The sequence below is a fragment of the Bombina bombina genome, chromosome 4, assembly GCF_027579735.1.
Source record: "Bombina bombina isolate aBomBom1 chromosome 4, aBomBom1.pri, whole genome shotgun sequence".
NCBI classification, from domain to species: Eukaryota; Metazoa; Chordata; class Amphibia; order Anura; family Bombinatoridae; genus Bombina; species Bombina bombina.
Window position 1 is genome coordinate 68,696,358 of NC_069502.1, and position 25,263 is coordinate 68,721,620.

General features: G+C 43.1%; 1 protein-coding gene across 1 annotated transcript in view; it reads right to left on the reverse strand.

Annotated features, from left to right (window-relative positions):
- ESCO2 (establishment of sister chromatid cohesion N-acetyltransferase 2) overlaps positions 1 to 25,263 on the reverse strand; it is a 129,769-nt gene that overhangs the window by 63,808 nt on the left and 40,698 nt on the right. Inside the window, exon 5 of the mRNA XM_053709504.1 lies at positions 4,689 to 4,818. Within this exon, the coding sequence (XP_053565479.1) occupies positions 4,689 to 4,818 (130 nt within the window). The remainder of the gene's footprint in view (positions 1 to 4,688; positions 4,819 to 25,263) is intronic.

The window sequence follows — 25,263 nt, forward strand, 5'->3', positions numbered from 1 at the left end:
AAGTCTGACGACTTAGCAAATCCGCCTCCCAGTTCTCTACGCCTGGGATGTGGATTGCTGACAGGTGGCAAGAGTGAGACTCTGCCCAGCGAATTATCTTTGAGACTGCTAACATCGCTAGGGAACTCCTGGTTCCCCCTTGATGGTTGATGTAAGCCACAGTCGTGATGTCCGACTGAAATCTGATGAACCTCAGTGTTGCTAACTGAGGCCAAGCTAGAAGAGCATTGAATATTGCTCTTAACTCCAGAATATTTATTGGGAGGAGTTTCTCCTCCTGAGTCCACGATCCCTGAGCCTTCAGGGAGTTCCAGACTGCGCCCCAACCTAGAAGGCTGGCATCTGTTGTTACAATCGTCCAATCTGGCCTGCGAAAGGTCATACCCTTGGACAGATGGACCCGAGAAAGCCACCAGAGAAGAGAATCTCTGGTCTCTTGATCCAGATTTAGTAGAGGGGACAAATCTGAGTAATCCCCATTCCACTGACTTAGCATGCATAATTGCAGCGGTCTGAGATGCAGGCACGCAAATGGCACTATGTCCATTGCCGCTACCATTAAGCCGATTACTTCCATGCACTGAGCCACTGACGGGCGTGGAATGGAATGAAGGACACGGCAAGCATTTAGAAGTTTTGATAACCTGGACTCCGTCAGGTAAATTTTCATCTCTACAGAATCTATAAGAGTCCCTAGGAAGGAGACTCTTGTGAGTGGTTATAGAGAACTCTTTTCCACGTTCACTTGCCAATTTTAAAGCTTGACGCCTGTATCAGGATGTCGTCTAGATACGGAGCAACCGCTATGCCTCGCGGTCTTAGAACCGCCAGAAGTGAGCCCAGAACCTTTGTAAAAATTCTCGGGGCAGTGGCCAACCCGAAGGGAAGAGCTACAAATTGGTAATGCCTGTCTAGAAAGGCAAACCTTAGGAACCGATGATGATCTTTGTGAATCGGTATGTGAAGGTAGGCATCCTTTAAGTCCACTGTGGTCATGTACTGACTCTCTTGGATCATGGGTAGGATGGTCCGAATAGTTTCCATTTTGAATGATGGAACTCTGAGGAATTTGTTTAAGATCTTTAGATCCAAGATTGGTCTGAAGGTTCCCTCTTTCTTGGGAACCACAAACAGATTTGAATAAAATCCCTGTCCTTGTTCCATCCAGTTCCGCGGACGGATCACTCCCATTACTAGGAGGTCTTGCACACAGCTTAGGAATGCCTCTTTCTTTATCTGGTTTGCTGATAACCTTGAAAGATGAAATCTCCCTTGTGGAGGAGAAGCTTTGAAGTCCAGAAGATATCCCTGAGATATGATCTCCAACGCCCAGGGATCCTGAACATCTCTTGCCCACACCTGCACGAAGAGAGAAAGTCTGCCCCCCACTAGATCCGTTTCCAGATAGGGGGCCGTTCCTTCATGCTGTCTTGGGGGCAGCAGCAGGCTTTCTGGCCTGCTTGCCCTTGTTCCAGGACTTGTTAGGTTTCCAGGCCTGTCTGGAATGAGCAACAGTTCCCTCTTGTTTTGAAGCGGAGGAAGTTGATGCTGCTCCTGCCTTGAAATTTTGAAAGGCACGAAAATTAGACTGTTTGGCCTTTGATTTGGCCCTGTCCTGAGGAAGGGTATGACCCTTGCCTCCAGTAATGTCAGCAATAATTTCCTTCAAGCCAGGCCCGAATAAGGTCTGCCCCTTGAAAGGAATGTTGAGTAATTTAGACTTTGAAGTCACGTCAGCTGACCAGGATTTAAGCCATAGCGCCCTACGCGCCTGGATGGCGAATCCGGAATTCTTAGCCGTTAGTTTAGTCAAATGAACAATGGCATCTGAAACAAATGAGTTAGCTAGCTTAAAGGGATACTAAACCCAATTTTTTTATTTCATGATTCAGATAGAGCATGAAATTTTAAACACCTTTCTAATTTACTCCTATAATCAATTTTTCTTTGTTCTCATGCTATCTTGATTTGAAAAAGCAGTACTGTAAGCTTTAGAGCCAGACCATTTTTTGTTCAGCACATGGGTAGCACTTGCTGATTTGTGGCTAACTGTAGCAAACCAATCAGCAGCTCTACCAAGGTGCTGAACTAAAAAATGGGCCGGCTCCTAACCTTTTATTACTGCTTTTTCAAATCAAGATAACATGAGAACAAAGAAAAATTGATAATAGGAGTAAATTAGAAAGTTGCTTAAAATTGCATGCTCTATCTGAATCATGAAAGAAAAAATGAGGTGTTAGTATCCCTTTAAGCGTTCTAAGCTTGTCAATAATTTCATTCAATGGAGCTGTCTGGATGGCCTCTTCCAGGGCCTCAAACCAGAATGCTGCCGCAGCAGTGACAGGCGCAATGCATGCAAGGGGCTGTAAAATAAAAACTTGTTGAATAAACATTTTCTTAAGGTAACCCTCCAATTTTTTATCCATTGGATCTGAAAAAGCACAACTGTCCTCAACCGGGATAGTGGTACGCTTTGCTAAAGTAGAAACTGCTCCCTCCACCTTAGGGACCGTCTGCCATAAGTCCCGTGTAGTGGCGTCTATTGGAAACATTTTTCTAAATATAGGAGGTGGGGAAAAGGGCACACCGGGTCTATCCCACTCCTTGCTAATAATTTCTGTAAGCCTTTTAGGTACAGGAAAAAGTCAGTACACACCGGCACAGCATAGTATCTATCCAGCCTACACAATTTCTCTGGAATTGCAACTGTGTTACAGTCATTCAGAGCAGCTAATACCTCCCCAAGCAATACACGGAGGTTCTCAAGCTTAAATTAAAAATTTGAAATCTCTGAATCAGGTTTCCCCGAGTCAGAGATGTCACCCACAGACTGAAGCTCTCCGTCCTCATGTTCTGCATACTGTGACGCAGTATCAGACATAGCTCTAACAGCATTTGCGCGCTCTGTATCTCTAAACCCAGAGCTATCGCGCTTGCCTCTTAATTCAGGCAATCTAGATAATACCTCTGAAAGGGTATTATTCATGATTGCAGCCATGTCCTGCAAGGTAATCGCTATGGGCGTCCCTGATGTAATTGGCACCATATTAGCGTGCGTCCCCTGAGCGTGAGGCGAAGGGTCTGACACGTGGGGAGAGTTAGTCGGCATAACTTCCCCCTCGACAGAACCCTCTGGTGATAATTCTTTTATAGATAAAGACTGATCTTTACTGTTTAAGGTGAAATCAATACATTTAGTACACATTCTCCTATGGGGCTCCACCATGGCTTTCAAACATAATGAACAAGTAGGTTCCTCTGTGTCAGACATGTTTAAACAGACTAGCAATGAGACTAGCAAGCTTGGAAAACACTTTAAAACAAGTTTACAAGCAATATAAAAAACGTTACTGCGCCTTTAAGAAACACAAATGTTCCCAAATTTTGAAATAACAGTGAAAAAATGCAGTTACACTAATGAAATTTTTACAGTGTATGTAATAAGTTAGCAGAGCATTGCACCCACTTGCAAATGGATGATTAACCCCTTAATACCAAAAACGGAATAACAAATGACAAAAACGTTTTTTAAACAGTCACAACAACTGCCACAGCTCTACTGTGGCTTTTTACCTCCCTCAATACGACTTTTGAAGCCTTTTGAGCCCTTCAGAGAAGTCCTGGATCATGCAGGAAGAAGCTGGATGTCTGTGTCTGTAATTTTTGCTGTGCAAAAAAACGCTAAAATAGGCCCCTCCCACTCATATTACAACAGTGGGAAGCCTCAGGGAACTGTTTCTAGGCAAAATTCAAGCCAGCCATGTGGAACAAACTAGGCCCCAATAAGTTTTATCACCAAACATATGTAAAAAACGATTAAACATGCCAGCAAACGTTTTAAAATACACTTTTATAAAAGAGTATGTATCTCTATTAATAAGCCTGATACCAGTCGCTATCACTGCATTTAAGGCTTTACTTACATTACTTCGGTATCAGCAGCATTTTACTAGCAAATTCCATCCCTAGAAAAATATTTTAACTGCACATACCTTATTACAGGAAAACCTGCACGCTATTCCCCCTCTGAAGTTACCTCACTCCTCAGAATATGTGAGAACAGCAAAGGATCTTAGTTACTGCTGCTAAGATCATAGAAAACGCAGGCAGATTCTTCTTCTAAATACTGCCTGAGATAAACAGTACACTCCAGTACCATTTAAAAATAACTAACTTTTGATTGAAGAAATAAACTAAGTATAAAACACCACAGTCCTCTTACGACCTCCATCTTTGTTGAGAGTTGCAAGAGAATGACTGGATATGGCAGTGAGGGGAGGAGCTATATAGCAGCTCTGCTGTGGGTGATCCTCTTGCAACTTCCTGTTGGGAAGGAGAATATCCCACAAGTAATGGATGATCCGTGGACTGGATACACTTAACAAGAGAAAAAGGGTTTATCGATCTTATTAAACAATAAAAATTCTGGCGTAGACTGTTTCTGAAGACTAATATTGCATGGGGTCACAACACTGCAGAAAAAAAAAAAAAAAGAAAAAGTGAGCATACTGGTTACCAGTGGAGGGTGAGGGAGATATTAGGTGAGGGGGTAATCTTTACCATGCATCAAAAATTAACCTTACAAGCCGATTAACCACTTCACTGCCAGAAAGTAAAAGAATGCGAGTCATGAGAAAACCACCAATGTTTAGGTATGTGATCCGAAATCTGCAAAAAATATAACATACAATAATCATCTGGTCCTCCGGCATCTTGTTTGCTTCCTTTTTCTTCCTGCTTTGCTTGGGGAATTTATTTAGTGCCATCGGCGTACTGGCACACACAGGAGAGGATAACTCGCAGTGCAGATCTAAAGGCCTGAGGGGAATAATGATAAGATCAATAACTTTATCAAGGAAGGTAAAATAAACCACAATTATTTACACAACCCCCAACTGTTCCAGTTATCACTCTACTCTTAAAATGACACTAAAGTAAAAACAAAACGTTTGTTATTCAGATAAATAATGTAATTTAACCCCTTAATGACAACTGACGTACCAGGTACGTCATGCAAAAACTAACAGTTAATGACAATAGACGTACCTGGTACGTCCGTTGTCTAACAGAGTGCTGGAAGCGATCGCAATCGCTTCCAGCAGCTTTGAGGGTATTGCAGTGATGCCTCGATATGGGTGCGCATGGGAGCGTGTGCACCCAAGATGGTGGTAATTAGGTAGGGGAGAGGGTTAGAGAGCTGGAGGGGGGGGGGGAGATCCATCACAGCTAAAATATTTTATTATTTTTATTTAAAAAAATAATAATAATAATAATCTATTTTATTTAGTACTGGCAGACTTTCTGCCAGTACTTAAGATGGCGGGAACAATTGTGGGATGGGGGAGGGAAGAGAGCTGTTTGGGAGGGATCAGGGGGTCTGATGTGTCAGGTGGGAGGCTGATCTCTAAAATTAATCCTGCAAGCTCCCTACAAGCTACCTAATTTAACCCCTTCACTGCTGGGCAAAATCCACGTGTGGTGCACAGCAGCATTTAGCGACCTTCTAATTACCAGAAAGCAACACCAAAGCCATATAAGTCTGCTATTTCTGAACAAAGGGGATCCCAGAGAAGCTTTTACAACAATTTCTGCCATAATAGCACAAGCTGTTTGTAAATAATTTCATTGAGAAACCTAAAATTGTGAAAAATGTAAAGTTTTTTTTTTTTTTTTTTTTTTTTTATTTGCTCACATTTGGCGGTGAAATGGTGGCCTAAAATATACCAAAATGGGCCTAGATCAATACTTGGGGTTGTCTACTACACTACAGCTAAAATAAACCCTACAAGCTCCCTAATTAACTCCTTCACTCCTGGGCATAAAACACGTGTGGTGCACAGCGGCATTTAGCTGCCTTCTAATTACCAAAAAGCAACCCTAAAGCCATATAAAAGTCTGTTATTTCTGAAAAAAGGGATCCCAGAGAAGCATTTACAACCATTTGTGCCATAATTGCAGAAGCCGTTTGTAAATAATTTCAGTGGGAAACCTAAAGTTTGTGAAAAAGTGATTTTTTTTTTTATCGCATTTGGCAGTAAAAACAAAATTTATGCTTACCTGATAAATTTATTTCTCTTGTGGTGTTATCCAGTAAACGGATTCATCCATTACTTGTGGGATATTCTCCTTCCCAACAGGAAGCTGCAAGAGGATCACCCACAGCAGAGCTGTCTATATAGCTCCTCCCCTAACTGCCCCCTCCCAGTCATTCGACCGAAGACTAGCAAGAGAAAGGAGAAACTATAGGGTGCAGTGGTGACTGTAGTTTAAAAATTAAAAAACACGGGGGGCGGAGCTAGCCTAGCAGCCGAGCAGTCACACTCTCACTCAGCTCCTACAATCTATAGATCTAAAGTATATTATATGACTGCTCGGCATACTAGATTGCTAACTTTTCACATGTCGGAGTAATTGGGGAGCTCACTGAGCCAGCAGATCTTTACTGAAACCCCAGGAGAGGCTTTAAATCCTGACAGTTGTAAGAGACACCGGCCTGAAGTACCCCTGCAGCGGCCATCTTAGGGCCTTCATATTACCAACACATTATGGAGATGGCAGCAGTTATAAGTGCCTTAGAAGCCTTTTCTACTACCATGGACAGGCACTTTTGGGGATTACAGCGAGAACTCGCCACCTTCCACTGCCAAACTCCAGAGGCACTCAGTCAACCCACTGAGGAACCCTTCTGCCCAGAGATCTGGTCTGACACCCAAGAGGCGCCGTCTGGTGCCCACCATCCCCCGAAAGCGGAGACCTCCTTGGATCCTGAGATACATATGGGAGATATCAGGGCCTCAGAGAGGAGTTCCTCAGTACCGGTCACTTTCAGAACACAGCTGAACTACAAGTCACCGCAAAGAAGACTGGCAAACATGCGCTCACAAAGCAATATACGCAGCGACGCTAGGAAATTAGAACCTGAACCTTCCCCCGCTGCTCATATAGTGACTCAGTCTATCTCCCACGCAAGGTACTTCAGGCCCGATCTGAACTTTGCTGATAAAACTGTCCTTGCATCAGACCGCTACACTGCACCTACTTCATCTAAAACGCCACCCGGGCTGTGGATTATAGAAAGCCCTAAAGCCATCTCCAGTGACTCCTCCACTAAATGCGGTATTGGGTAATAACCCCTAGGACTTACTTTATAGCAGGGGTAACTAGTATTTGGGACATTATCATTACACCCACTGTTCGGACGATGTTTTCAAAGGTCCGAAGCCAGACTTGTACCCCCATATACCTCTGTTATCTAGCCTTAACTCACGTTTAGAGCTCCTCTATAAAGGGCTTAGTTTATGTATCAAAATGCTTACTGTGTTCCATTTATAGATAGCACATATTTAAATACCTATAACTGAGCTGTATATTTATGCAACTTGTTTTCTATTGTGTTGATATGAAACCTATTCACTAAAATGTGTACACTGATGAAGAAACCTCCATCACTGTTAAAGCTACCTATATAACCAATTCACATTACAAAGCCGGTCCTCTTATATGCCCACAGATATCCATACTACGCTAACATAGCCATGAGTAGAGACGCTGTAAGTTAACTGGTTTATTGATTATTCATTTAACTGTAATTGGGCACTAATATTATATGTAGCTAGGGACAAACTCCTGCACTACCTAAACTTAAGCTAGCTTTGAGAAATCTAATTTGTCTGCCCTGAAGCTAAGATATGTTGATGCAATGGCCCTCATATGGCAGTTCATAGGGGATTCACTAATGTAGTACTTCACTTTGTGGGAACCAGCTACTGATCACTTTACATAATAGTTTGCTGAAGTTCCACTATTGCGCACCCTCATAACCTGGCAGGATATAACCCAATAGACAAGATATTATTTTGCCCGCTCTTTCTGTAGTGCTTACATATTAAACATCCTTAGGCAACTATCCAGAGCAATTTCTATTCTACAGGTCCAGCATATCAGAGAGAGAGGAATCATCAGCTGCATACTAGTAGGCTCCCCTTCTTTTCTTTTCTCTGTTACATCCTAAGTAGTCAACCAGAATTCTCTTCAGACATCTCCACATTTATACACAGGCTCTCTCTATCTAAGTAAAATATAAATATGCTTCGCCCTCCCCCCCCTCCCCCTATAGTGGGTACTATGCCCATTTCTTTAAAACTGAGCGGCTCTTGCCCGCTGTAACCTTTCTCCTCTTTTTCAATATCTGAATTAGTTCTATCCCTACATTGACATAGACCCCTTAAATGCCCACAAAAGCTCTAAGACACTAGACGAATACCTTCCTTTCTACAAGGGGATTTTTTGAATTTACATTGCAGGCTTATTATGTCAACATTTTTGCTTAAAAAACATGGCCTGTTCAGGCCAACCTCTCATAAAATAGGGATATAACTACCTTAACTTATTCCTATAGAGTTTTTCATTAAACAAAAAAAGAGAGACCCTTTATATTCTTTTGAGAAAATTCCACCATCATATCCAAAAGCACATATAGAATTGTGTATGTATCAATATGTCATAATGACTATTACATCAATGTTGTAGATGTGTTATTTCTTCACTTTGTTTATTCTATCCACTCACAAACCCATGTGGAATCGTACTCATGTATTTACTTTTGTGTGTCTCAATAAAAAACTTTAAATTAAAAAAAAAAATTAAAAAACACCTGCCTTAAAATGACAGGGCGGGCCGTTGACTGGATACACCACAAGAGAAATAAATTTATCAGGTAAGCATAAATTTTGTTTTCTCTTGTAAGGTGTATCCAGTCCACAGATTCATCCATTACTTGTGGGATACCAATACCAAAGCTATAGGACACGGATGAAGGGAGGGACAAGGCAGGCGCTTAAACGGAAGGCACCACTGCCTGTAAGACCTTTCTCCCAAAAATAGCCTCCGAAGAAGACCAAGTCGCCGCCTTACAAATCTGTTCAACAGAAGCCTCATTTTTAAAAGCCCATGTGGAAGCCACCGCTCTAGTGGAATGAGCTGTAATTCTTACAGGAGGCTGCTGGCCAGCAGTCTCATAAGCTAAACGGATTATATTTCTTAACCAAAAAGAAAGAGAAGTTGCTGAAGCCTTTTGGCCTTTCCTCTGTCCAGTGTCCAGAGTAGACAACAAACAAAGCAGATGTTTGACGAAAATCTTTAGTAGCTTGTAAATAAAACTTTAAAGCACGAACCACGTCAAGATTGTGTAATAGACGTTCCTTCTTTGAAGGATTAGGACACAGTGACGGAACAACAATCTCTTGTTTGATATTCTTATTGGATACCACCTTAGGAAGAAACCAAGGTTTGGTACGCAATACTACCTTATCTGCATGGAAGATCAGATAAGGGGAATCACACTGCAAGGCAGATAACTCTGAAACTCTTCGAGCTGAAGAGATAGCTACCAAGAACAGAACTTTCCAAGATAAAAGCTTGATATCTATGGAATGCAGAGGTTCAAACGGAACCCCTTGAAGAACTTTAAGAACTAAATTTAAACTCCATGGCGGAGCAACAGGTTTAAACACAGGCTTGATTCTAACTAAAGCCTGACAAAGCGCTTGAATGTCTGGAACATCCGCCAGACGCTTGTGCAAAAGAATAGACAGAGCAGAAATCTGTCCCTTTAAGGAACTAGCTGACAATCCCTTCTCCAATCCATCTTTGAGAAAAGACAATATGCTGGGAATCCTGACTTTACTCCATGAGTAACCCTTGGATTCACACCAATGAAGATATTTACACCATATCTTATGATAGATTTTCCTGGTGACAGGCTTTCGAGCCTGAATTAAGGTATCAATGACCGACTCGGAAAAACCACGTTTTGACAAAATCAAGTGTTCAATCTCCAAGCAGTCAGACGCAGAGAAATTAGATTTGGATGTTTGAAGGGACCTTGAAGTAGAAGGTCCTGCTTCAGCGAGCCTTCAGAGAGTTCCAGACTGCACCCCAGCCCAGAAGGCTGGCATCTGTCGTTACTATTGTCCAATCTACCCTTGGACAGATGGACCCGAGAACCACCAGAGAAGAGAATCCCTGGTCTTTTGATCCAGATTTAGTAGAGGGGACAAATCTGTGTAATCCCCATTCCACTGACTGAGCATGCAGAGTTGCAGCGGTCTGAGATGTAGGCGGCAAACGGCACTATGTCCATTGCCGCTACCATTAAGCCGATTAGTTCCATACACTAAGCCACTGAAGGGCGAGAAGTAGAATAAAGAACACAGCAGGAATTTAGAAGTTTTGACAACCTGGCCTCTGTCAGGTAAATCTTCATTTCTACAGAATCTATCAGAGTTCCTAGGAAGGAAACTCTTGTGAGAGGGGATAGAGAACTTTTTTCTTCGTTCACTTTCCACCCATGCAACCTCAGAAATGCCAGAACAATGTCCGTGTGAGACCTGGCAACTTGAAAAGTCGACGCCTGTATCAGAATGTCGTCTGAGTAAGGGGCTACTGCTATAGCCCGCAGCATTAGGACCGCTAGAAGGGACCCTAGAACCTTTGTAAAGATTCTTGGTGCCATGGCCAACCCGAAGGGAAGAGCCACAAACTGGTAGTGCCTGTATTGACCCTCCTGGATCATAGGAAGTATGGTTCGAATAGTCTCCATCATGAAGGATGGGACTCTGAGAAATTTGTTTAAGATCTTGAGATCTAAGATTGGTCTGAATGTTCCCTCTTTCTTGGGAACAACAAACAGATTTGAATAAAAGCCCTGTCCCTGTTCCTCCTGAGGAACTGGGTGGATCACTCCCATAACTAGGAGGTCTTGAACACAATGTAAGAATGCTTCTCTCTTTATCTGGTTTGCAGATAAAAGTGAGAGATGAAATCTCCCTTTTGGGGGAGAGGTTTTGAATTCCAGAAGATAACCCTTGGACACAGTTTCCAATGCCCAGGGATCCTGGACATCTCTTGCCCAAGCCTGGGCGAAGAGAGAGTCTGCCCCCTACTAGATCCGTTTCCGGATCGGGGGCTGCTCCTTCATGATGTCTTAGAGGCAGCAGCAGGCTTCTTGGCCTGTTTACCCTTGTTCCAAGCCTGGTTAGGTCTCCAGACCGGCTTAGACTGGGCAAAAGTTCCCTCTTGTTTTGTATTAGAGGAAGTTGAAGCTGCGCCACCCTTGAAGTTTCGAAAGGGCCGAAAACTAGACTGTTTGGTCCTTAATTTGTTGGACCTGTCTTGAGGAAGGGCGTGACCTTTTCCTCCAGTGATTTCAGAAATTATCTCCTTCAGTCCAGGCCCAAATAGGATCTGTCCTTTGAAGGGAATGTTGAGAAGTTTAGACTTTGAAGTCACGTCAGCTGACCAGGAATAAAGCCATAGCGCCCTACGCGCCTGAATAGCAAAACCTGAATTTTTAGCCATTAGCTTGGTTAAATGAACAACGGCATCAGAAACAAATGAATTGGCTAGCTTAAGGGCCCTAAGCTTGTCAATATTTTCCAACGGGGTTTCAACCTGTAGAGCCTCCTCTAGGGACTCAAACCAGAAAGACGTGACAGCAGTGACTGGGGCAATGCATGCAAGAGGCTGGAGAATAAAACCTTGTTGAATAAAAATTTTCTTAAGGTAACCCTCTAATTTTTTATCCATTGGATCTAGAAAAGCACAACGGTCCTCGACAGGGATAGTGGTACGCTTAGCTAGAGTAGAAACTGCTCCCTCCACCTTAAGGACCGTCTGCCATAAGTCCTGTGTAGCGGCGTCTATAGGAAACATCTTTTTAAAAACAGGAGGGGGAGAGAACGGTACACCTGGTCTATCCCATTCCTTAGTAATAATTTCAGAAAACCTTTTAGGGATTGGAAAAAGTGTAAGTAGGTACTGCATAGTATTTATCCAATCTACATAATTTGAGTTGCTAAAACCTCCCTGAGCAATACGCGGAGGTGTTCAAGCTTAAATTTAAATGTAGACATATCAGAATCAGATTGAAGTATCTTCCCTGAATCAGAAAAATCACCCACAGATTGAAGCTCCCCTGCTTCAGCTTCATTATATTGTGAGGGTGTATCAGAGATAGCTACTAAAGCGTCAGAGAGCTCTGTATTTATTCTAGTCCCAGAGCTGTCTCGCTTTCCTTGCAATACTGGCAGTTTAGATAATACCTCTGTAAGGGTATGATTCATAACTGCCGCCATGTCTTGCAAGGTATACGCAATGGGCGCGCTAGATGTACTTGGCGTCCCCTGAGCGGGATTTATAGGATCTGACACGTGGGAAGAGTTAGACGGCATAACTTCCTCCTTGTCAATTTCTTCTGGTGATAAATTTTTTAAAGCAAGAATATGGTCTTTGTAATCTATAGTAAAATCAGTGCATTTGGTACACATTCTAAGAGGGGGTTCCACAATGGCTTCTAAACATAATGAACAATGAGTTTCCTCTATGTCAGACATGTTTAAACAGACTAGTAATGAGACCAGCAAGCTTGGAAAACACTTTAATAACTGTGAACAAGCAAAAAATAAAAACGGTACTGTGCCTTTAAGAGAAAAAAATCACAGAAACTGCAAAACAGTGAAAAAAGCAGTAAATCTTACGAAATTTTTACAGTGTGTATAATAGGCTGAGAGAGCATTGCACCCACTTGCAAATGGATGATTAACCCCTTAGTTTTAAAACCGGATCAAAAAAACGATATAAACGTTTTTAAACAGTCACTACAAACTGCCACAGCTCTACTGTGGCCCTACCTGCCCATACGACGACTTTGGAAGACACGATGAGTCCACGGATCATCTTAATTAATAATGGGATCCAATACCCAAGCTAGTGTACACAGATGATACGGGAGGGACAAGACAGGAAACCTAAACGTAAGGCACCACTGCTTGAAGAACCTCTCTCTCAAAAGCGGCCTCAGCCGAAGCAAAAGTATCAAACTAGTAAAATTTTGAAAAAGTGTGAAGAGAGGACCAAGTTGCAGCCTTGCAATCTGTTCCACAAAAAGCTTCATTTTTGAACACCCATGAGGAAGCAACAGCCCTCATGGAATGAGCCGTAACTCTCTCTGGAGGCTGCTGTCCAGCAGTCTCTTATGCAATATGTAAGATACTCTTCAGTCAAAAGGAAAGAGAAGTAGCCATAGCTTTCTGTCCCTTGCGTTTTCCTGAGAAAAACCACAAACAAACAAAGAAGAGTGACTACAGTCCTTAGTCGCCTGCAGGTAAAACTGTAAAGTACGGAACACGTCCAAATTGAACAGAAGTCTTTCCTTCTGAGAAAAAGGATTATGACACAAGAAAAGAACAACAATCTCCTGATTAATGTTCCGGAAACAAACGTAGGAAAAAAAATCGTAATTTAGTACGTAAAACTACCTTATCTAAATGGAAATAAGATAAGGAGACTCATACTGAAATGCCAAAAGCTCTGACACTCTCCGAGAAGAAATAGCAACAAGAAATAAAACTTTCCAAGATAACAAAACAATATCTAAAGGAAAGAATAGGTTCAAATGGAGCCCCTTGAAGAACTCTGAAAACTAAAATCAGACTCCATGGAGGAGTAACTGGTATAAACTGAGGCCTGATCCTTACCAAGGCCTGACAAAATGATTGAACATCTGGGACATCTACCAGACGTTCTTGTAACAAATTAGAGAAAGACATGGTTTCTACCCTTTAGGGAACTTGACGATAAATCTTCCTCCAAACCCTTTTGGAGAAAAGACAAAATTCTAGCAATCCTATCTATTCCATGAGAAGTCCATGGATTCACACCAATAAAGATATTTACGCCATTTCTCATGAGAAATTTCCCTAATAACAGGTCTTCGAGCCTGAATCATGGTCACAATGAACAAGTCAGAAAAACTCTGCTTGAATAATAAGTGTGCAACCTCCAAGCAGTCAGTCTCAGAGAAACCAGATTTGGTTGAAGGAGGGACCCGTGAATTAGAAGGTCCTTCCTCAACGGAAGTCTCCAAGATGGCAGAGATGACATGTCCACCAGATCTGCATACCAAATCCTACAAGGCTAAGTCAGTGCTATGAGGATCACTGAACCCTTTCTTGCTGGATTCGAGCAATGACCCGAGGAAGAAAAGCAAACGGAGGAAAAAACTGGAGAACACTTCCGGGTGGAGTACCCACTCCCCTGGAGGAAAGGACTGCCTGCACAGGAAATCCGCCTCCCAAAATGTTCCACCCCTGGGATGTAGCTTGCCAACAGGCAGCAAGAATGGGCTTCCGTCCACTGAATTATTTTGGATACCTTTGTCTTCACTAAGGAACTCCCTGTTCCTTCCCGATGATTGATGTAAGCCACTAACATTTTGATCAACTGGAACCTGATTAACTGGACCGAGGCTAACTAGGGCCAGGCCAGAAGAACATGGTAGATACGTCTCAGCTCCAGAATGTTTATAGGAAGAAAGGACTTTGAATCCAAACCCCCTGAGCTCTTAGGGAGCTGAAGCCTGGCGTCTGTTGTCACAAATACCAAAGATGGTCCGTGAAAGCAGGTTCCCTGGAAGAGATAATCCAGAGACAACCACCATTAAAGAAAATCCCTTGTCTCCTGTTCCAGTAGTATTTGAGGAGACAAATCTGTATAATCTCCGATCTATCACCTGAGCATGCTTAAAGGGACACTGAACCCAAATTATTTCTATTGTGATTCAGATAGAGCATGAAATTTTACTTTCTAATTTGCTCCTATGATAAAATTTTCTTCATTCTCTTGCTATCTTTATTTGAAATGCAAGAAAGTTTAGATGCCGGCCCATTTTTGGTGAACAACCTGGGTTGTGCTTGCCGATTGGTTGATAAATTCATCCACCAATAAAAAAAAGTGCCGTCTAGAGTCTGAACCAAACAAAAAGCCTAGATGCCTTCATTTTAAAATAAAGATAGCAAGAGAACGAAGAAAAATTAATAGGAGTAAATTAAAAAGTTGCTTAAAATTGCATGCTCTATCTGAATCACGATAGAAAAAAAATGGGTTCAGTGTCCCTTTAACTGCAGAGGTCTGATATGGAACCGAGCAAACGGGATGATGTCCATTGCCGCCACCATCAGCCCGATTACCTCCATGCCCTGAGCCACTGAAGGCCGAGTAGTGGACTGAACAACTAAACAAGAATCGATCATCTCTAATTTCCTGACATTCTGTCAGAAAAATCTTAATCGATATGGAACCCATAATGTTTCCCAAGAAAGTTACCTTTGTGCATGCGACTAAGGAACTCTTTTCCAAATATACCTTCCACCCGTAAGACCACGGGAAGGATAACACCCAGTCCGTGTGAAATCTTGCTAGCTGTAAGGATGGCGCCTGGACTATAATATCGTCCAGATAGGACGCCGCTGCAATGCCCTGTAATCGAAGCACCGCCAACAGCGCTCCCAGAGCCTTCGTAAAAACTCTGAGAGCTAAAGCAAAACAGCAAGAAGGGTCATGAACTGGAAGTGTTTGTCCAACTTGTGAATGGCACATGAATGTACGCGTCCTTGAAATCCACTGTTCTCATAAATTGACCCTCTTGGATCAAGAGAAGAATGGAACCAATAGTTGCCATCTTGAAGGACGGTACCCTAAGAAAATCTGTTTAGACTCTTGAGATCTAAAAAGTGGTCTGAAGGTTCCCTCTTTTTTTGGGAACCACAAACAGGTTGGTATAAAAAAAAAAAAAAAAAAAAAAAAAAAAAAAAACCAGACCCAGTACCTGTACTGGATCAATCATTCCCAGGTCTGAAATGACACTTACGTAATGTATGAACACCTCTCCTTTTGTCCGATCTGCAGATAATCTTGAAAGCAGAAAACCGCCTCTGGGAAGAAAACTCTTAAACTCCAATTTAAATCCCTGGGACACCATCTTCTATTGCCCAGGGATTCTAAACAACTCGAACCCAAGCCTGAGCGAAGACTGAAAGTCTGTCCCCCACAAGATCAGTCATAAATTGACCCTCTTTCAAGCCAAGTTCCAACAAGGTCTTCCCCTTGTAATGAATCGTTAACAGCTTAGACTTAGAACATACATCCGTAGAACAAGGCTCTAACCATAAAGGCTCTGTGAGCTGGAATAGAGAAACCTGAAACCTATGCTCCCCTCATGATAACTTGAAGGGAAGAATTTGAAAAAGGATTTAGCCAATTTGATGGCTTGTATCCCATCCTGGATTTTATCCAGGAGAGTTTCTAACTTAAAAGTATCAGACAACGCATCAAACCAATATGCCATTGCACTAGTGATGTTAGCAAAGTACACAGCTGGTTACCATTGTAAGCCCTGGTGTACATCCTCTCTCTAATTTTTGTCCATAGGACCTTTGAAAAACCCAACTATCCTCTAAGGGTATATCAGTTCTCTTATCTAAGCTGTAAAATACTCCTTCCACACTAGGAAATGATTGCCCAGCCTCCATAGTTGAATCAGCTATGGGAAACAACTCTTTAAATATAGGGAATGCGGTTAATAGTTGCAGCTGGTTTCAAACTGCAAACCTTCCACTAGCTAGACAGCTAAGCTAACCATCAGGCTACTACAGCTGGCTGTTTCCATTCTTTATAACTTGCTGGGTGCACTAGGATCACTTACACCGGTAATGTCGTAGTCACCCAGGGTAGCTAAAACTGGAAAAAAAAACAAAAAAAAAACCTCAGTATACAATAATGTTCCAGCTGAGTTTGCGAAATCTCTCTCAGGTAATCCCGAAGTATCTTCCTCTTCCGGGTAACAGGGAAGAACCATGCAAAATAGTAACTACTGAATCAATCAATTTTCTAAATGATTGAGAATAATCCCTCTAGTAATGCTTTCTACCTTGTGGGAAGAACATATAATGCATGAAATTCAGAGTAACTCCGGGTGGAATTGAAAAGGAAGCGCAGGGCACTGCATGGGGGCCAAGTTTAGTGGGACACTGTAGGAGAAATTTGTGACAGATTGATCATTGTCAACAAACTCCTAAACAGCAAAGGCCTTAGAAGGAGTAGGTTCAGACAAAACTGACATTTTTTAATAAAAATTGCCACATAAAAAACATAATTTATGCTTACCTGATAAATTTATTTCTCTTGTAGTGTGTTCAGTCCACGGGTCATCCATTACTTATGGGATATATTCTCCTCCCCAACAGGAAGTTGCAAGAGGATCACCCAAGCAGAGCTGCTATATAGCTCCTCCCCTCAAATGTCATATCCAGTCATTCGACCGAAACAAGACGAGAAAGGAGAAACTATAGGGTGCAGTGGTGACTGGAGTTATAATTTAAAATTTAGAACCTGCCTCAAATAGACAGGGCGGGCCGTGGACTTTTATCAGGTACATTTATCAGGTAAGCATAAATTATGTTTTCTCTTGTTAAGTGTGTTCAGTCCACGGGACATCCATTACTTATGGGATACCAATACCAAAGCTAAAGTACACGGATGATGGGAGGGACAAGGCAGGAACATTAAACAGAAGGAACCACTGCCTGTAGAACCTTTCTCCCAAAAACAGCCTCCGAAGAAGCAAAAGTGTCAAATTTGTAAAAAGTATGAAGTGAAGACCAAGTTGCAGCCTTGCAAATCTGTTCAACAGAGGCCTCATTCTTAAAGGCCCAGGTGGAAGCCACAGCTCTAGTGGAATGAGCTGTAATTCTTTCAGGAGGCTGCTGTCCAGCAGTCTCATAGGCTAAGCGTATTATGCTACGAAGCCAAAAAGAGAGGTAGCCGAAGCCTTTTGACCTCTCCTCTGTCCCGAGTAAACGACAAACAGAGAAGAAGTTTGTCGAAAATCTTTAGTTGCCTGTAAGTAGAACTTCAGAGCACGGACCACATCTAGATTATGCAAAAGACGTTCCTTCTTTGAAGAAGGATTAGGACATAAGGATGGAACAACAATCTCTTGATTGATATTCTTGTTAGAAACAACCTTAGGTAAAAACCCAGGCTTAGTACGCAGGACTACCTTGTCTGAATGAAAGATCAGATAAGGAGAATCACAATGTAAGGCAGATAACTCAGAGACTCTACGAGCCGAGGAAATAGCCATCAAAAACAGAACTTTCCAAGATAAAAGCTTAATATCAATGGAATGAAGGGGTTCAAACGGAACACCCTGGAGAACTTTAAGAACCAAGTTTAAGCTCCACGGAGGAGCAACAGCTTTAAACACAGGCTTAATCCTAGTCAAAGCCTGACAAAAAGCCTGGACGTCTGGATTCTCTGCCAGACGCTTGTGTAAAAGAATAGACAGAGCAGAAATCTGTCCCTTTAGTGAACTAGCGGATAAGCCCTTTTCTAAACCCTCTTGTAGAAAAGACAATATCCTAGGAATCCTAACCTTACTCCATGAGTAACTCTTGGATTCACACCAATATAAATATTTACGCCATATCTTGTGGTAAATTTTTCTGGTAACAGGTTTCCGAGCCTGTATTAATGTATCAATAACCGAATCCGAAAACCCACGCTTTGATAGAATCAAGCGTTCAATTTCCAAGCAGTCAGCCTCAGAGAAATTAGGTTTGGATGGTTGAAAGGACCCTGAATTAGAAGGTCCTGCCTCAGGGGTAGAGACCATGGTGGACAGGACGACATGTCCACTAGGTCTGCATACCAGGTCCTGCGTGGCCACGCAGGCGCTATCAGAATCACCGATGCTCTCTCCTGTTTGATCCTGGCAATCAGTCAAGGAAGCAACGAAAAAGGTGGAAACACATAAGCTATGTTGAAAACCCAAGGGGCTGCTAGTGCATCTACCAGCACCGCTCCCGGGTCCCTGGACCCGTAACAAGGAAGCTTGGCGTTCTGGCGAGATGCCATGAGATCCAGATCCGGTTTGCCCCAATGAAGAATTAGTTGGGCAAATACCTCCGGGTGAAGTTCCCACTCCCCCGGATGAAAAGTCTGGCGACTTAAAAAATCCGCCTCCCAGTTCTCCACGCCTGGGATGTAGATCGCTGACAGGTGGCAAGAGTGAGACTCTGCCCAGTCGAATTATCTTCGAGACTTCCAACATCGCTAGGGAACTCCTGGTTCCCCCTTGATGATTGATGTAAGCCACAGTCGTGATGTTGTCCGACTGAAATCTGATGAACCTCAGTGTTGCCAACTGAGGCCAAGCTTGAAGAGCATTGAATATTGCCCTTAATTCTAGAATGTTTATCGGGAGGAGTTTCTCCTCCTGAGTCCACGACCCCTGAGCCTTCAGGGAGTTCCAGACTGCTCCACAGCCTAGTAGGCTGGCATCTGTTGTTACAATCGTCCAATCTGGTCTGCAAAAGGACATTCCTTTGGACAGATGAACCCGTGATAACCACCAGAGAAGAGAATCTCTGGTCTCCTGGTCCAAATTTAGCAAAGGGGACAGATCTGAGTAATCCCCGTTCCATTGACTTAGCATGCATAGTTGCAGCGGTCTGAGATGTAGGCGCGCAAATGGCACTATGTCCATCGCCGCGACCATTAAGCCGATCACTTCCATGCACTGAGCTACTGATGGGCTTGGAATGGAGTGAAGGACACGGCAAGCATTGAGAAGTTTTGATAGCCTGGACTCCGTCAGGTAAATCTTCATCTCTACAGAATCTATAAGAGTCCCTAGAAAAGGGACCCTTGTGAGTGGTAACAGAGAACTCTTTTCCACGTTCACTTTCCACCCATGCGACCTCAGAAATGCTAGAACTATCTCTGTATGAGACTTTGCATTTTGAAAACTTGACGCTTGTATCAGAATGTCGTCTAGGTACGGAGCCACCGCTATGCCTCGTGGTCTTAGTACCGCCAGAAGAGAGCCCAGAACCTTTGTAAAAATTCTCGGGGCCGTAGCCAACCCGAAGGGAAGGGCTACAAACTGGTAATGCCTGTCTAGAAAGGCAAATCTTAGGTACCGATAATGATCTTTGTGAATCGGAATGTGAAGGTAGGCATCCTTTAAATCCACTGTGGTCATATATTGACCCTCTTGGATCATGGGTAGGATGGTTCGAATGGTTTCCATCTTGAACGATGGAACCCTTAGGAATTTGTTTAAGATTTTTAAATCTAAGATTGGTCTGAAGGTTCCCTCTTTCTTGGGAACCACAAACAGATTTGAATAAAACCCTTGCCCCTGTTCCGTCCACGGAACTGGGTGGATCACTCCCATCACTAAGAGGTCTTGTACACATTGTAGAAATGCCTCTTTCTTTACTAGGTTTGTTGATAACCTTGACAGATGAAACCTCCCTTGTGGAGAAGTCTTGAAATCCAGAAGGTATCCCTGAGATATAATCTCCAGCGTCCAGGGATCCTGTACATCTCTTGCCCAAGCCTGGGCAAAGAGAGAGAGTCTGCCCCCCACTAGATCCGTCTCCGGAAAGGGGGCCCTGACTTCATGCTGTCTTAGGGGCGGAAGTAGGCTTTCTGGCCTGCTTGCCCTTGTTCCATGATTGGTTGCTTTTCCAACCCTGTCTGTAACGAGCAGTAGTTCCTTCCTGTTTTGGAGCGGAGGAAGTTGATGCTGCTCCTGCCTTGAAATTACGAAAGGCACAAAAATTAGACTGTTTGGCCTTTGATTTGGCCCTGTCCTGAGGAAGGGTGTGGCCCTTACCTCCAGTAATGTCAGCAATAATTTCCTTCAAGCCGGGCCCGAATAAGGTCTGCCCTTTGAAAGGAATGTTTAACAATTTAGACTTAGAAGTTACATCTGCTGACCAGGATTTAAGCCAGAGCGCTCTGCGCGCCTGTATGGCGAATCCGGAATTTTTAGCCGTATGTTTGGTTAAATGCACTACGGCATCCGAAACAAAGCATTAGCCAGCTTAAGGGTTCTAATTTTGCTCAGAGACTCATCCAATGGTGCTGTGCGAATCGTCTCTTCCAGAGACTCAAACCAGAATGCCGCTGCAGCAGTGACAGGCGCAATGCATGCAAGAGGCTGTAATATAAAACCTTGTTGAACAAACATTTTCTTAAGGTAACCCTCTAATTTTTTATCCATTGGATCTGAGAAAGCACAGCTATCCTCCACCGGGATAGTGGTACGCTTGGCTAAAGAAGAAACTGCTCCCTCCACCTTAGGGACCGTCTGCCATAAGTCTCTTGTGGTGGCATCTATAGGGAACATTTTTCTAAATATCGGAGGAGGGGAAAAAGGCACACCGGGTCTATCCCACTCCTTACTAATAATCTCTGTAAGCCTCTTTGGTATAGGAAAAACGTCAGTACACACCGGCACCGCGTAGTATTTATCCAGCCTACATAATTTCTCTGGGATTGCCACCGTGTCACAATCATTCAGAGCCGCTAACACCTCCCCTAGCAACACGCGGAGGTTCTCAAGCTTAAATTTAAAATTTGAAATTTCTGAATCCGGTCTCCCCGAATCAGAACCGTCACCCACAGAATGAAGCTCTCCGTCCTCATGTTCTGCAAATTGTGACGCAGTATCAGACATGGCTCTCGTGTCATCGGTGCGCTCTGTCCTTAACCCAGAACTGTCGCGCTTGCCTCTTAACTCTGGCATATTGTATAACACTTCTTTCATAACATTAGCCATATCATGTAAAGTGATTTGTAAGGGCCTTGATGTACTTGGCGCCTCAATCTCACGCACCTCCCGAGCGGGAGACGAAGGTACTGACACGTGAGGAGAGTTAGACGGCATAACTGCCCCCTCGTTGTCTGGTGATAATTTTTTAAGCGGTACAGATTGATTTTTCAAAGTAACATCAATACAATTGGTACACATATTTCTATTGGGCTCCACAACGGCTTTTAAACATAATGAACAAGCAGATTCCTCTGTATCAGACATGTTTAAACAGACTAGCAATGAAGCTAGCAAGCTTGGAAAATACTTTCAATAAGTTTGCAAGCAATATAAAAAACGCTGCAGCGCTTTTAAAAAACACAGTTGAGTAACTAAAGAATAATTCAGTTATAGTCAACAATTCTTTAAATGTATTAATTAGCAGAGGATTGCACCCATTAGCAACCGGATGATTAACCCCTCAGTACCCAAAAAACCGGATATAAAATTAATATAAAACGTTTTTATCACAGTCTAACACACTGTCACAGGTCTGCTGTGACTGATTACCTCCCTCAAAAAATGAATTTTGAAGACCCCTGAGCTCTCTAGAGACGTCCTGGATCAAGGAGGAAGAAGCAGGAAGACTGTGCTAGAATTTTAACTGCGCAACAAGGCGCTAAAAAGAGGCCCCACCCGCTCATTTACAACAGTGGGAGACCTGATATAACGGTTTCTATGCAGAAAACATAATTTATGCTTACCTGATAAATTCCTTTCTTCTGTAGTGTGATCAGTCCACGGGTCATCATTACTTGTGGGATATTATCTGCTCCCCTACAGGAAGTGCAAGAGGATTCACCCAGCAGAGTTGCTATATAGCTCCTCCCCTCTACGTCACCTCCAGTCATTCGACCAAGGACCAACGAGAAAGGAGAAGCCAAGGGTGTAGTGGTGACTGGAGTATAATTTAAAAAATATTTACCTGCCTTAAAAAACAGGGCAGGCCGTGGACTGATCACACTACAGAAGAAAGGAATTTATCAGGTAAGCATAAATTATGTTTTCTTCTGTTAAGTGTGATCAGTCCACGGGTCATCATTACTTGTGGGATACCAATACCAAAGCAAAAGTACACGGACGACGGGAGGGATAGGCAGGCTCTTTATACAGAAGGAACCACTGCCTGAAGAACCTTTCTCCCAAAAATAGCCTCCGAGGAAGCAAAAGTGTCAAATTTGTAAAATTTGGAAAAAGTATGAAGCGAAGACCAAGTTGCAGCCTTGCAAATCTGTTCAACAGAGGCCTCATTCTTAAAGGCCCAAGTGGAAGCCACAGCTCTAGTGGAATGAGCTGTAATTCTTTCAGGAGGCTGCTGTCCAGCAGTCTCATAAGCTAAACGAATTATGCTACGAAGCCAAAAAGAGAGAGAGGTAGCAGAAGCTTTTTGACCTCTCCTCTGACCAGAGTAAACGACAAACAGGGAAGACGTTTGTCGAAAATCTTTAGTTGCCTGTAAATAAAATTTAAGGGCACGAACTACATCCAGATTGTGCAAAAGACGTTCCTTCCTCGAAGAAGGATTTGGGCACAAGGATGGAACAACAATCTCCTGATTGATATTCCTGTTAGTGACTACCTTAGGTAAGAACCCAGGTTTAGTACGCAGAACTACCTTATCCGAGTGAAAAATCAAATAAGGAGAATCACAATGTAAGGCTGATAACTCAGAGACTCTTCGAGCCGAGGAAATAGCCATTAAAAATAGAACTTTCCAAGATAACAACTTTATAACAATGGAATGAAGGGGTTCAAACGGAACACCCTGTAAAACGTTAAGAACAAGGTTTAAACTCCATGGTGGAGCCACAGCTTTAAACACATGTTTAATCCTGGCCAAAGCCTGACAAAAAGCCTGAATGTCTGGAACTTCTGACAGACGCTTGTGTAACAGAATGGACAGAGCTGAGATCTGTCCCTTTAAGGAACTAGCGGATAACCCCTTTTCTAAACCTTCTTGTAGAAAAGACAATATCCTAGGAATCCTAACCTTACTCCAAGAGTAACCTTTGGATTCGCACCAATATAGGTATTTACGCCATATTTTATGGTAAATCTTTCTGGTAACAGGCTTCCTAGCCTGTATTAAGGTATCAATAACTGACTCAGAAAAACCACGCTTTGATAAGATCAAGCGTTCAATTTCCAAGCAGTCAGCTTCAGAGAAGTTAGATTTTGATGTTTGAAAGGACCCTGAATCAGAAGGTCCTGTTTCAGAGGTAACGACCAAGGTGGACAGAATGACATGTCCACCAGATCTGTATACCAAGTCCTGCGTGGCCATGCAGGCGCTATTAGAATCACTGATGCTTTCTCCTGTTTGATTCTGGCAATCAATCGAGGAAGCATCGGGAAAGGTGGAAACACATAAGCCATCCTGAAGGTCCATGGTGCTGTCAAGGCATCTATCAGGACCGCTCCCGGATCCCTGGATCTGGACCCGTAGCGCGGAAGCTTGGCGTTCTGTCGAGACGCCATGAGATCTATCTCTGTTTTGCCCCAACGTCGAAGTATTTGGGCAAAGACCTCTGGATGAAGTTCCCACTCCCCCGGATGAAAAGTCTGACGACTTAAGAAATCCGCCTCCCAGTTCTCCACTCCCGGGATGTGGATTGCAGACAGGTGGCAAGAGTGAGACTCTGCCCAGCGAATTATCTTCGATACTTCCATCATTGCTAGGGAGCTTCTTGTCCCTCCCTGATGGTTGATATAAGCTACAGTCGTGATGTTGTCCGACTGGAACCTGATGAACCCCCGAGTTGTTAACTGGGGCCAAGCCAGAAGAGCATTGAGGACTGCTCTCAATTCCAGAATGTTTATTGGAAGAAGACTCTCCTCCTGATTCCATAGTCCCTGAGCCTTCAGAGAATTCCAGACAGCGCCCCAACCTAGTAGGCTGGCGTCTGTTGTTACAATTGACCAGTCTGGCCTGCTGAATGGCATTCCCCTGGACAGATGTGGCCGATAAAGCTACCATAGAAGAGAATTTCTGGTCTCTTGATTCAGATTTAGAGTGGGGGACAAATCTGAGTAATCCCCATTCCACTGACTTAGCATGCACAGTTGCAGTGGTCTGAGATGTAGGCGTGCAAAAGGAACTATGTCCATTGCTGCTACCATTAGTCCGATTACCTCCATGCATTGAGCTACTGACGGGTGTTGAATAGAATGAAGGACACGGCATGCACTTTGAAGTTTTGTTAACCTGTCCTCTGTCAGGTAAATCTTCATTTCTACAGAATCTATCGGAGTCCCCAGGAAGGGAACTCTTGTGAGTGGAAAGAGAGAACTTTTCTCTTCGTTCACTTTCCATCCATGCGACCTTAGAAATGCCAGTACTATCTCTGTATGAGATTTGGCAGTTTGAAGGCTTGAAGCTTGTATCAGTATGTCGTCTAAGTACGGAGCTACTGAAATTCCTCGCGGTCTTAGTACCGCCAGAAGAGTGCCCAGAACCTTTGTGAAGATTCTTGGAGCCGTAGCCAGTCCGAATGGAAGAGCTACAAACTGGTAATGCCTGTCTAAAAAGGCAAACCTTAGATACCGGTAATGGCTTTTGTGAATCGGTATGTGAAGGTAAGCATCCTTTAAATCCACTGTGGTCATGTACTGACCCTCTTGGATCATGGGCAAAATTGTTCGAATAGTTTCCATCTTGAACGATGGAACTCTTAGGAATTTGTTTAGGATCTTTAAATCCAAGATTGACCTGAAGGTTCCCTCTTTTTTGGGAACTACAAACAGATTTGAGTAAAACCCTT